Source organism: Salvelinus fontinalis, chromosome 14, assembly GCF_029448725.1.
Source record: "Salvelinus fontinalis isolate EN_2023a chromosome 14, ASM2944872v1, whole genome shotgun sequence".
In the NCBI taxonomy this organism is placed as follows: domain Eukaryota; kingdom Metazoa; phylum Chordata; class Actinopteri; order Salmoniformes; family Salmonidae; genus Salvelinus; species Salvelinus fontinalis.
The window spans coordinates 7,907,250-7,920,409 of NC_074678.1; the positions used below are offsets into that span (position 1 = coordinate 7,907,250).

At 41.6% G+C, this 13,160-nt stretch overlaps 2 protein-coding genes across 4 annotated transcripts in view; one reads left to right on the top strand and one right to left on the bottom strand.

Moving 5' to 3' along the window:
- Window positions 1-1,740, top strand: part of LOC129869451 (ubiquitin-protein ligase E3A-like) — a 56,823-nt gene extending 55,083 nt beyond the window's left edge. For all 3 annotated transcript variants that reach the window (XM_055943882.1, XM_055943881.1, XM_055943883.1), the window contains one exon: window positions 1-1,740. This exon is cut by the window's left edge and continues 1,338 nt beyond it. The gene's annotated coding sequence lies outside the window, so the exon portion shown is untranslated.
- Window positions 1,741-6,600: 4,860 nt separating this feature from the next.
- Window positions 6,601-13,160, bottom strand: part of LOC129869452 (cyclic nucleotide-gated cation channel alpha-3-like) — a 63,346-nt gene continuing 56,786 nt past the window's right edge. Inside the window, exon 7 of the mRNA XM_055943884.1 lies at window positions 6,601-11,563. Within this exon, the coding sequence (XP_055799859.1) occupies window positions 10,173-11,563 (1,391 nt within the window). The 3' untranslated portion in view covers window positions 6,601-10,172. The remainder of the gene's footprint in view (window positions 11,564-13,160) is intronic.

Consider the following 13,160-nt stretch of genomic DNA (forward strand, 5'->3'; position numbering starts at 1 on the left):
AAATAATTTTTTAGGGGGGGGGAAATGCTTTTCCCAAAAAATCCCTTGGTTTTTCCAGAAATCCCAGTTGGAAGAGTCCCAGAATCGGGAGGAAATCCAGAATCCTCCAACCAGGAGTTTTTGGAAAACCTGGGAATTTTGGGAACGTTATCAGAATTCTGCAACCCTAATCTGACTTCACAGTTAATCTGACCCATATAATGTGAATTTTTGACTTGGAGAGAAGTGTTTTTATAATAATACCACTGAATTGATGTGCCACATCAATGCTCTGAACAGTGTGTTATTCTCTGAAGTATTTTTATTCATTGGTGTTTTGATTTGGTGTGACTGCGGTTTGGTTTTCATTATGCTATACACCTGAAAGCCTGCCAAGCCATGCAGAACATTTTGGTTTAATATCCTGTGAGGTGTACAACAGTCTTGGCAGGAAGGGTTTAATATCCTGTGAGGTGTACAACAGTCTTGGCAGGAAGGGTTTAATATCCTGTGAGGCGTACAACAGTCTTGGCAGGAAGGGTTTAATATCCTGTGAGGCGTACAACAGTCTTGGCAGGAAGGGTTTAATATCCTGTGAGGTGTACAACAGTCTTGGCAGGAAGTTCAGTCCGTTCAGAAAGTATTCTTATCCTTATATGTATTCCACATGTTGTTGTTTTACTGCCTGAATTCAAAATGGATTCAATATGTATCATTTTTTTTCACCCTTTTACATACATTTGCTAAAATTGTGGGGTATTGCATTATAAAAAATAAAATAAAGATATCTAATCTACATCAGTATTCACACCCCTAATTCAATACGTGTTAGAATCCCGTTTGGCAGCGATTACAGCTGTGATTATTTCTGAATAAGTCTGTAAGAGCTTTACACACCTGGATTGTACAATATTTGCACATTCTTAAAAAAAAAAAATCAAACTGTTGGTTTGAATCAAACAAGTTGGTTGTTGATAATTGCAAAACAGCCACTGGAACGTCTTGCCATAGATTTTCAAGCAGCTTTTAAGTCAAAACTGTAATTAGGCCACTCAGGAACCTTCAATGTCGTCTTGGTAAACAACTCCAGTGTATATTTGGCCTTGTGTTTTAGGTTATTGTCCTGCTGAAAGGTGAATTTGTCTCCCAGTGTCTGTTGGAAAGCAGACTGAACCAGGTTTTCCTAGACCTTTCTGATGACAAGCATACCCATAACATGATGCAACCGCCACTATACATAACACATATTGATTATATGAAGATTAGTACTTACTTAGCGATGTGTTGGATTTGCCCCAAACATAACACTTTTTGTTCAGGACAGAAAGTTAATTTCTTTGCCACATTTTTCTCAGTATTACTTTAGTGCCTTCTTGCAAACAGGATGCATGTTTTGGATTTTTTTTCTTTTCGTACAGGCTTCCTTCTTTTCACTCTGTCATTTAGGTTAGTATTGTGGAGTAACTACAATGTTGTTGATCCATCCTCAGTTTTCTCCTATCACAGCCATTAAACTCTAACTGTTTTAAAAAATCACCATTAGCCTCATTGTGAAAGATCTCTATTTAATAAATTTTCAATTCAGGATGTAAGACAAAATGTGGGAATAAATCTTGGGCTGTGAATACTTTCTGAAGGCGATGTATTTAGTTGTTTGTTGCCTGATTTATTTTGTTATAATGGAAGTTAAGGAAAGTACAAACATTATAATTAAACACTTGATGTGTCAACATAATGCAAAATAAAATAATACATTTTTAACCCTGTCTCTGTGTGATCGTATCTGTGGACACTGTCATCATGTTAACACTTCACTGTCATTCTCATCATGTTAACACTTCACTGTCATTATCATCATGTTAACACTTCACTGTCATTTTCATCATGTTAACACTTCACTGTCATTCTCATCATGTTAACACTTCACTGTCTCTATCATCATGTTAACACTTCACTGTCTCTATCATCATGTTAACACTTCACTGTCTCTATCATCATGTTAACACTTCACTGTCATTCTCATCATGTTAACACTTCACTGTCATTTTCATCATGTTAACACTTCACTGTCATTCTCATCATGTTAACACTTCACTGTCTCTATCATCATGTTAACACTTCACTGTCATTCTCATCATGTTAACACTTCACTGTCATTCTCATCATGTTAACACTTCACTGTCATTCTCATCATGTTAACACTTCACTGTCTCTATCATCATGTTAACACTTCACTGTCATTATCATCATGTTAACACTTCACTGTCATTATCATGTTAACACTTCACTGTCTCTATCATCATGTTAACACTTCACTGTCATTATCATCATGTTAACACTTCACTGTCTCTATCATCATGTTAACACTTCACTGTCATTATCATCATGTTAACACTTCACTGTCATTATCATCATGTTAACACTTCACTGTCATTATCATCACGTTAACACTTCACTGTCATTATCATCATGTTAACACTTCACTGTCATTCTCATCATGTTAACACTTCACTGTCTCTATCATCATGTTAACACTTCACTGTCATTCTCATCATGTTAACACTTCACTGTCATTCTCATCATGTTAACACTTCACTGTCATTCTCATCATGTTAACACTTCACTGTCATTCTCATCATGTTAACACTTCACTGTCATTCTCATCATGTTAACACTTCACTGTCATTATCATCATGTTAACACTTCACTGTCATTATCATCATGTTAACACTTCACTGTCATTATCATCATGTTAACACTTCACTGTCTCTATCATCATGTTAACACTTCACTGTCGTTATCATCACGTTAACAATTCCGTCATTATCATTGTTAAAGCAGCTTTTAGGTGTCGGAAGCGTGTTCCACAGGGCTGCTGGCACATGTTGACTCCGATGCTTCTGACAGGGGTGTCAAGTTGGCTGGATGTCCTTTGGGTGGTGCAGTTCTTGACACAAACCGGGGCGCCTGGCACCTACTACCATACCCCGTTCAAAGGCACTTAAATCTTTGTCTTGCCCATTCACCCTCTGAATGGCACACATACACAAGCAATGTCTCATTTGTCTCAAGACTTAAAATCCTTCTATAATCTGTCTCCGGTACCCCCTGTATATAGCCTCCGCATTGACTCTGTACCGGTACCCCCTGTATATAGCCTCCACATTGACTCTGTACCGGTACCCCCTGTATATAGCCTCCACATTGACTCTGTACCGTAACACCCTGTATATAGCCTCCACACTGACTCTGTACCGGTACCCCCTGTATATAGCCTCCACATTGACTCTGTACCGTAACACCCTGTATATAGCCTCCACATTGACTCTGTACCGGTACCCCCTGTATATAGCCTCCACATTGACTCTGTACCGGTATCCCCTGTATATAGCCTCCACATTGACTCTGTACCGGTCCCCCCTGTATATAGCCTCCACATTGACTCTGTACCGTAACACCCTGTATATAGCCTCCACATTGACTCTGTACCGTAACACCCTGTATATAGCCTCCACACTGACTCTGTACTGGTACCCCCTGTATATAGCCTCCACACTGACTCTGTACTGGTACCCCCTGTATATAGCCTCCACACTGACTCTGTACTGGTACCCCCTGTATATAGTCTCCACATTGACTCTGTACCGGAACCCCCTGTATATAGCCTCTTTAATTACACTTTTATCTCTTATTCTTATCTGTATTTTTTTTAAACTGCACTGTTGGTTGGTAAGCATTTCACTGTAAGGTGAAATTCACTACACCTGTTGTATTTGACGCATGTGACTTATGAGATTTTATTTTATTTGATATCTTTGAAACTCACTTAGACAATACCTTTACAGTGGTAGCAATACAAGGTTAAAACATTTACAGAAAATACAGAAATGCCAATGGTGGAGGTGTTGCTGTTTATATTCAGAACCCCATTCCTGTAAAGCTTAGAGACGATCTAGTGTTAAATACTGTTGAAGTAATATGGCTACAGGTTCATCTGCCTCACCTAAAGCCCATTCTGGTGGGAAGCTGCTATAGACCACCAAGTGCTAACAGTCAGTATCTGGATAATATCTGTGAAATGCTTGATAATGTATGTGATATCAACAGAGAGGTATATTTTCTGAGTGATTTAAATATTGACTGGTTTTCATCAAGCTGCCCACTCAGGAAAAAGCTTCAAACTGTAACCAGTGCCTGCAACCTGGTTCAGGTTATCAGTCAACATACCAGGGTAGATAGAAACAGCACAGGAATTAAATTACATTTACATTTAAGTCATTTAGCAGACGCTCTTATCCAGAGCGACTTACAAATTGGAAATCATCCACATGTATAGATCACATCTTTACTAATGCTGCAGAAATGTGCTTGAAAGCAGTATCCAGATCCATCTGATCTAATGATCACAAAATAGCAGCCATATCTAGGAAAACCAACGTTCCAAAGGCTGGGCCTAATATAGTGTATAAGAGGTCAGGCTGGGCCTAATATAGTGTATAAGAGGTCAGGCTGGGCCTAATATAGTGTATAAGAGGTCAGGCTGGGCCTAATATAGTGTATAAGAGGTCAGGCTGGGCCTAATATAGTGTATAAGAGGTCAGGCTGGGCCTAATATAGTGTATAAGAGGTCAGGCTGGGCCTAATATAGTGTATAAGAGGTCAGGCTGGGCCTAATATAGTGTATAAGAGGTCAGGCTGGGCCTAATATAGTGTATAAGAGGTCAGGCTGGGCCTAATATAGTGTATAAGAGGTCAGGCTGGGCCTAATATAGTGTATAAGAGGTCATCCAATAAGCTTTGCAGTGATTCCTATGTTATTGATTTCTTTTTTATTTTTTTCTGTATGGACCTCAAATTGTGAACTTTTTAGTTTACCTTTATTTAACTAGGCAAGTCAATTAAGTACAAATTCTTATTTATAATGACAACCTACCAAAAGGCAAAAGGCCTCCTGCAGCGACGGGAGCTGGGATTAAAAATAAATTAAATAAAAATATAAATATAGGACAGAACACACATCACAACAAGAGAGACCTAAGACAACAACATAGCAAGGCAGCAACACATGACAACACAGCATAATAGCGACACCACATGACAACATGGTAGCAACACAACATGACAACAACATGGTAGCAACACAACATGACAACATGGTAGCAACACAACATGACAACAACATGGTAGCAACACAACATGACAACAACATGGTAGCAACACAACATGGTAGCAACACAACATGACAACAACATGGTAGCAGAACAACATGGTAGCAACACAACATGGTAGCAACACAACATGGTAGCAACACAACATGGTAGCAACACAACATGGTAGCAACACAACATGGTAGCAACACAACATGGTAGCAACACAACATGGTAGCAACACGACATGGCAGCAACACAACATGGTAGTAACACAACATGGTAGAAACACAACACATGGTACAAACATTATTGGGCACAGACAACAGCACAAAGGTCAAGAAGGTAGAGACAACAATACATCACACAAAGCAGCTGCAACTGTCAGTAAGAGTGTCCATGATGGAGTCTTTGAATGAAGAGATGGAGATGAAATGGTCCAGTTTGAGTGCGAACTGAAAAGAGGTGCGACCCAGGGATGTGTGTGCTTTGGGGACCTTTAACAGAATGTGACTGGCAGAACGGGTGTTGTATGTGGAGGATGAGGGCTGCAGTAGATATCTCAGATAGGAGGGGAGTGAGGCCTAAGAGGGTTTTATAAATAAGCATCAACCAGTGGGTCTTGCGACAGGTATAGAGAGATGACAAGTTTACAGAGGAGTATGGAGTGCAGTGATGTGTCCTATAAGGAGCATTGGTGGCAAATCTGATGGCCGAATGGTAAAGGACATCTAGCCGCTCGAGAGCACCCTTACCTGCCGATCCATATATTATGTCTCCGTAATCTAGCATGAGTAGGATGGTCATCTGAATCAGGGTTAGTTTGGCAGCTGGGGTGAAAGAGGAGCGATTACGATAGAGGAAACCAAGTCTAGATTTAACCTTAGCCTGCAGCTTTGATATGTGCTGAGAGAAGGACAGTGCACCATCTAGCCATACTCTCAAGTACTTGTATGAGGTGACTACCTCAAGCCCTCAGAGGTAGTTATAACACCTGTGGGGAGAGGGGCGTTCTTCTTACCAAACCACATGACCTTTGTTTTGGAGGTGTTCAGAACAAGGTTAAGGGTAGAGAAAGCTTGTTGGACATTAAGAAAGCTTTGTTGTAGAACGTTTAACACAAAGTCCGGGGAGGGGCCAGCTGAGTATAAGACTGTATGATCTGTATATAAATGGATGAGAGAGCTTCCTACTGCCTGAGATATGGTGTTGATGTAAATTGAGAAGAGAGTGGGGCCTAGGATCAAGCCTTGGGGTACTCCCTTGGTGACAAGCAGTGGCTGAGACAGCAGATGTTCTGACTTTATACACTACACTCTTTGAGAGAGGTAGTCAGCAAACCAGGCCAAAGACCCCTCAGAGACACCAATACTCCTTAGCCGGCCCACAAGAATGGAATGGTCGACCGTATCAAAACCTTTGGTCAAGTCAATAAAAATAGCAGCACAACATCGCTTAGGATCAAGGGCAATGGTGACTTAATTAAGGACCTATAAGGTTGCAGTGACACATCCATAACCTGAGCGGAAACCAGATTGCATACCAGAGAGAATACTATAGACATCAAGAAAGCCAGTCAGTTGATTATTGACAAGTTTTTCCAACACTTTTGATAAACAGAGCAAAAATAGAAAAATTCCTATAACAGTTACAAGCAACTTGATCTCCCCCTTTAAATGAAGGACGTACCATGGATGCCTTCCAAGCAATGGCTACCTCCCCTTCTTGGGGTTAGACCTACAGAGAGAGAACTGCAACCTTAATGTAACTAACTTTGGACTTCTGGATAGTCTGAGTGCACTTACTTCTCATTTGCCTGAACGAGAGCCAGTCAGCCTGAGCATGCGTGTGCAGAGCGATTTGCCAAATGGAATTCTTGAGCTGGAGTAACTCTATCAGATCATGGGCGCACCAGGGGCTGAACTTGTTTTAAATTCTTATTTTCTTCATGGGCACGTATTTGTTAACAATACCACTGAAGATATTTTTTTTTAAAGGTCCAAGGGTCTTCCACATAGGGGATCAAGCTGATTCTATACCATTTTACAGAGGCCAGTTCATGAAGGAAGGCTTGCTCATTAAAGTTTTTTTAGCAAGCGTCTATGACAAATCAGGACAGGCCATTTCACTGAGCAGCCATTACGAACACAGTTGTAAAACAGGGATCACTAAGGTCATTACAGAAAACCCCAGACTGATACCTAATCAGGATTATTTGTGAGGATAACATCAAGGAGAGTAGCCTTTTCTGGGTGTTTGGAGTCATATTTTGGGGGATTGGTAACAATCTGAGAAAGATTTAGAGAGTCCCATTGCTTTAGGACTTGGTCAAGTAGTTTAAGCTAGTCTCAGTTTAGGTCACCTAGCAGGACAAATTCAGACTTAATGTAAGGGACCAGGAGAGATCTTGGTGCAGGCCGGTGCTGAAGGAGGGCGATAACACCCAGCAACAGTCAACAAATAATTATTTGAAAGTTTAAGGCGTAAAACCAGCCAATCAAATTGTTTGGGGACAGACTTGGTGGAGACAACCGATCACTGAAGGTGATCCTTGCTAAAGATTGCCACTCCACCACCTTTGGAAGATCTGTCTTGCCGAAAAAGGTTATAACCAGAAAGGTTAACGTCAGTATTCAAAACACTCTTTCTTAACCACGTCTCAGTAAAGACTAACACATCTGGATTGGAGCTGGGAACCCACACTTTCAATTGATACATTTTAGGTAACAAGCTTCTAGTGTTAACGTGCAGAAAACCCAGGCTTTTACGAGAGCATAAATCAGTGAAGCAGATAACAGAGCACAAATCAGAATTGGGGCTAGCAAAAGTAGATGGGCCAGGGTGTACATGCACGTTTCCAGATATCATCAGCAGTAATACAATCCAGGCACGGCAGAGGACAGGGAGAGCTTTGCACTGCTGATTTATGACATTTGAATGTGCATCAGATGGCAACAAGATCATATTGTACAGCAATTTCATCAGGTAACATGAATACGAAGCCGGCGAGAGGTGGTTAGAATAGGATGGGAGGCCAAGAGTCCGTGTAACCAATAGAGAGTCAAAGTGTCGAGTGTGGGAACAAATAGTCTGTCCCACGGTTGGGTAAACAAGCAAGTTCATAATCAACAAAGCACGCAGGAGTCATGAGGCAAATAGTATGAAGATATAACGACTTGGGGCTAGCCATTGTAAGTGTGTGTGCTGGAGGTGAGCGAAAGCTCAGGAGAGAGGGGGGAGTGTGGCGGGGGTACCTCTACCAGTCAAGGGGAGACAGGCCTTGGCAGACGGTGAACAGATCGCCAGGTGGAATCCAAGCAGCTGTGCAGCAGGCAACAAGAGGAGGTGTCACACCCACTTGGGAGAAGCTTTTTTCTAGACGCAGATTCCTTGTAGAAAACCCTCAGCTAACTAGCTAACGTAGCTAGCAAGTCTTTGTCCACCATCTTTTCCATGTGGAAAATTAGGTTATTAGCTAGCTATATCTTTTCAGTTTCAGCGAATGGTCCTTTACAACGTCCTAACAAAGTTGTCCTGTGGCTGTTGTATTTTGGAGATTCTGAGGATGATATCTTCTGGTGTTATCAAAGCAACAATGTTGCTGGTAAAGGAATGGGATATGAGACACTGGAGCAATGATAAGCAACACGGACATGAATAATAGACTTCATATGAAGATCAATTTCCTATTTATTTACTAATCTACTATATATTGTTAATACCTGTTGATTGCCAGAGCCTTACTGAAATTAATCAGCTAATAAACAAGAAATAATAAGAAAATAATAACAAGAAATAAAGAGCCCACTCAACCTGCTGCCAGTCAAGTCAATGGCAATGCAGACATAAAGATATCTACATTTCTCTTATCTTCATAACCTAGAAAGATGTGAATGGGATTAAGCTAGCTAGCCAGCTAGCTAAACATACAAAAAAATGAAATGGCTATAGCTTGTAAACAATCATTTTTTTTTTTTACTTTTATTTAACTAATCAAGTCAGAACAAATTCTTTTTTTACAATGACGGCCTACCGGGGAACAGTGGGTTAACTGCCTTGTTCACGGGCAGAACGGCAGACTTTTACCTTGTCAGCTCGGGGATTCGATCCAGCAACTTTTTGGTTAGTAGCCCAATGCTAGGCTATCTGCCGCCTCCAAATGTGGAGGATGTGGCTAGGTATCTAGGTAATTTAGCCAGTTTGTCCCATTGACTTTATATGGACTTGCTAGTCAATTAGCATGCACCCCACCGTGGATATTTTTGTTAGTTAAACATGACAAAATAAACACAGTATGCATGTATTAACGTATCATGATCAAATATTGCAGTGAGGAAACATTTAACTTCAAAACAGGAGTTGATTTTCTTTCACTTCAGCTCAAAAACCTGCCATTTTTTCCAAAATAGTTTAGAATGGCAGAGTGATCACATGACCAATAGCTGCGCTCTGAATGGAGGATAAAAAAATTGTCTGCTAGGTGGCACTGCCGATCAAAAGTCCCCCAGATAACAAAAAGTTCCTCATTTTAAATGGCAAAAAGTTGCATTAACCGTTGCTTGCAGAATTACTCTGCAATATTGCCCCCCAAAAAATATTGCAAAAAATGTTTGAAGTGTACAAACATCTTAAAGTAGGCTGGCTTTCTTTTGAAATCTCGTAGATCGATGCATTGCACTTCCGCAGTACCTTGCTTAATTGTTAACCTACAGACGAACGAGATACCAGACCTGATCTCCGGGATTGCTTACTCTGGAGATGCCTTTGATCTCCACTGAGTTAGGTAAATCTACTTTAGTTTTTTTGACACCTTATTTGTGTAATATAATAATCTCCCAAACTCTCTAAAATGTGATGAGTTGGTGCCTCTAGGGTATTTCTGAAGAATGTGTTTGTTTTCTATGAGGGTGTTTTGTATCTCTGTTTCGCTTTTCGTGTATTAAAATTTATATTTTTTTAGATGCTCATCATTAAAAGAGACATTTTTCTCAGAATGGTTCCCGTTCAATAGAAAAAGTCTCTGGGTAAATACGTTGCGTTGTGGGACTACTGTGTCTTGTTGTCGGCCACCACTTCAGATATGTCCTTGGGCCGGACTGACTTGACTGTTGACTCTATGTTGGTGATCCTCTGTTTGATCTTGCTCTGGCTGGATGTGAACTCAGCCATGATCTTGGCCAACTTGGTCTTGATGATTTCAATATTGCTCTCCAACCTCTGGATCTTCTCCTCCATGTCCTTAGGGTCGGCACCCGCGTTAGCGACGTCCTCATCGATCATGTTGTCTTTCATCAGCATAGCCTTTCCCTTTTCTTCCAGAGCCTTCTTAGCATCGGGGTACTCAGTGAGGGCCTCCATGAGATCATCTTTCGACAGGGCGAAGAGGTCAGAGTAACCTATGCTCCTGATGTTGGCCGTTCTCCTGTTGCCAGCCTTGGAACCCTTGATGCCCAGGATACTGATCTCTCCGAAGTACGCTCCGTCGCTGAGCACCACGAACTGAGTCACCCCGTCGTCTGCCACCACAGCCAGCTTCCCTTCCTTAATGATGTACATCTCTCTGCCGATGTCTCCCTTCTTACAGATGTAATCTCCTGGGGAGAACACCTGAGGCTGCAGCTTCAGCACCAACTCAATCAGAAGACCAGCCTCACAGTCCTGGAAGATACGGACCTTCTTCAGGGTGTCCAGATGGACGTTGATGGCGATCTCCGCCTTCAGCTTGTCTGGCAGATTCTTCAGCACCTCCTTCTCATCGCAGGTCTTCTTCTCCGTCCAGAGGTAGTCGAACCACTTAATGACCCTGACCTCCAGATCCTTGGAGACCTTACGGAACTGCATGTATTGCTTGATGGAGTCGATCTTAGCCTGGAATTCCGCACGGGTTTTGTTCATGTTTGAAATCATGGCGCCAACGTTACCAACGATGGTGGCGAAAATCAGCACGCCGATGAGGAAGTCGGTGACCACGAAGAGGTACTCGAAGTCTCTAACGGGTGGCGGGGTTTCTCCGATGGTGGTCAGGGTCAGGGTTGACCAGTAGAGACAGTAGATGTATTTCCTGGCAAGGCGGCCGTGCTCAGGGTGACTGATGTTGGGGTACACCCAGGTGTCGGACCCGAACCCGATGGTCTTGGAGATGGCGAAGAAGATGCAGGCGTTCCAATGGATGATGATCAGGATGTAAAGTACCAGGTTACTAATTCTGAAAACGTTGGGGAAGCTGGTTCTGGTTTCAGTGCGGTCGAAGAACTCAAAGAGACGGTTCATCTTTGCGAGTCGGTTTAGTCGGAGCTCGGGGTAGTTTAAACCCACTTTCAGAAACAGCAGGTCTGTGGGTATCATTGAAATCATGTCCCATTTGAACTGCGCCGTTGATTTGTATTTGTCTCTAAGCTTCTTGTCGTCTTTCACAAGCAGTCCCTGTTCCAGAAAACCTGTTGAAATAATTTAAGAGAAATTAGTGATACCAAATAAGGGACAGTTCTACATTTACTAGGGTAGGGGGGAAGGGGATAAACTAGGGCAGGGTTGTCTAACTTTCTTTTTTGCTTCGGGGAGGGTTTTGTGTTTTTTTTTAATTTTTAATAATTTAATTAATTTTTAAGAGGAGGGTCGCAAAATTTCTCCCTGGTTTACATTCGCTCTTTTGCAGGTTTTATTCTATAATGTCTTCCATCCTAGACAAATTTTCTCATCTACTTGCATGCGCACCTCCCCTATGTACTGTGCTTTTTCTGCACTCTAACTTGTACCATACCACAGGTCAATATAGTCTACCATTCTAACTGTCTATCCTGCCTTCTATCCACCATCCATAGTAACAATAGTGGTAGGTGAATCGTTTGTACAGATCTGCAAAAGGCGAACTAACAATCATACCACACATAAAAGAATTGAAAGCTGCATCAATTTTCAATATGAATCCACAAGAACCAATGGGAATAGCTGATAGGTAGCGGACAAGCCAGGTGCATCGTTGTGTATGAAAGAACAGTGAAAGACAATGAGAAACGCTGTTCAAAAAGCTCCCCTATTGATCTTGTTATGGGACAATACAATGATCCAGCCTCTACTAGCCTACAATACTACAATGCAATGATCCAGCCTCTACTAGCCTACAATACTACAATGCAATGATCCAGCCTCTACTAGCCTACAATACTACAATGCAATGATCCAGCCTCTACTAGCCTACAATACTACAATACAATGATCCAGCCTCTACTAGCCTACAATACTACAATGCAATGATCCAGCCTCTACTAGCCTACAATACTACAATGCAATGATCCAGCCTCTACTAGCCTACAATACTACAATGCAATGATCCAGCCTCTACTAGCCTACAATACTACAATGCAATGATCCAGCCTCTACTAGCCTACAATACTACAATGCAATGATCCAGCCTCTACTAGCCTACAATACTACAATGCAATGATCCAGCCTCTACTAGCCTACAATACTACAATGCAATGATCCAGCCTCTACTAGCCTACAATACTACAATGCAATGATCCAGCCTCTACTAGCCTACAATACTACAATGCAATGATCCAGCCTCTACTAGCCTACAATACTACAATGCAATGATCCAGCCTCTACTAGCCTACAATACTACAATGCAATGATCCAGCCTCTACTAGCCTACAATACTACAATGCAATGATCCAGCCTCTACTAGCCTACAATACTACAATGCAATGATCCAGCCTCTACTAGCCTACAATACTACAATGCAATGATCCAGCCTCTACTAGCCTACAATACTACAATGCAATGATCCAGCCTCTACTAGCCTACAATACTACAATGCAATGATCCAGCCTCTACTAGCCTACAATACTACAATGCAATGATCCAGCCTCTACTAGCCTACAATACTACAATGCAATGATCCAGCCTCTACTAGCCTACAATACTACAATGCAATGATCCAGCCTCTACTAGCCTACAATACTACAATGCAATGATCCAGCCTCTACTAGCCTACAATACTACAATGCAATGATCCAGCCTCTACTAGCCTAC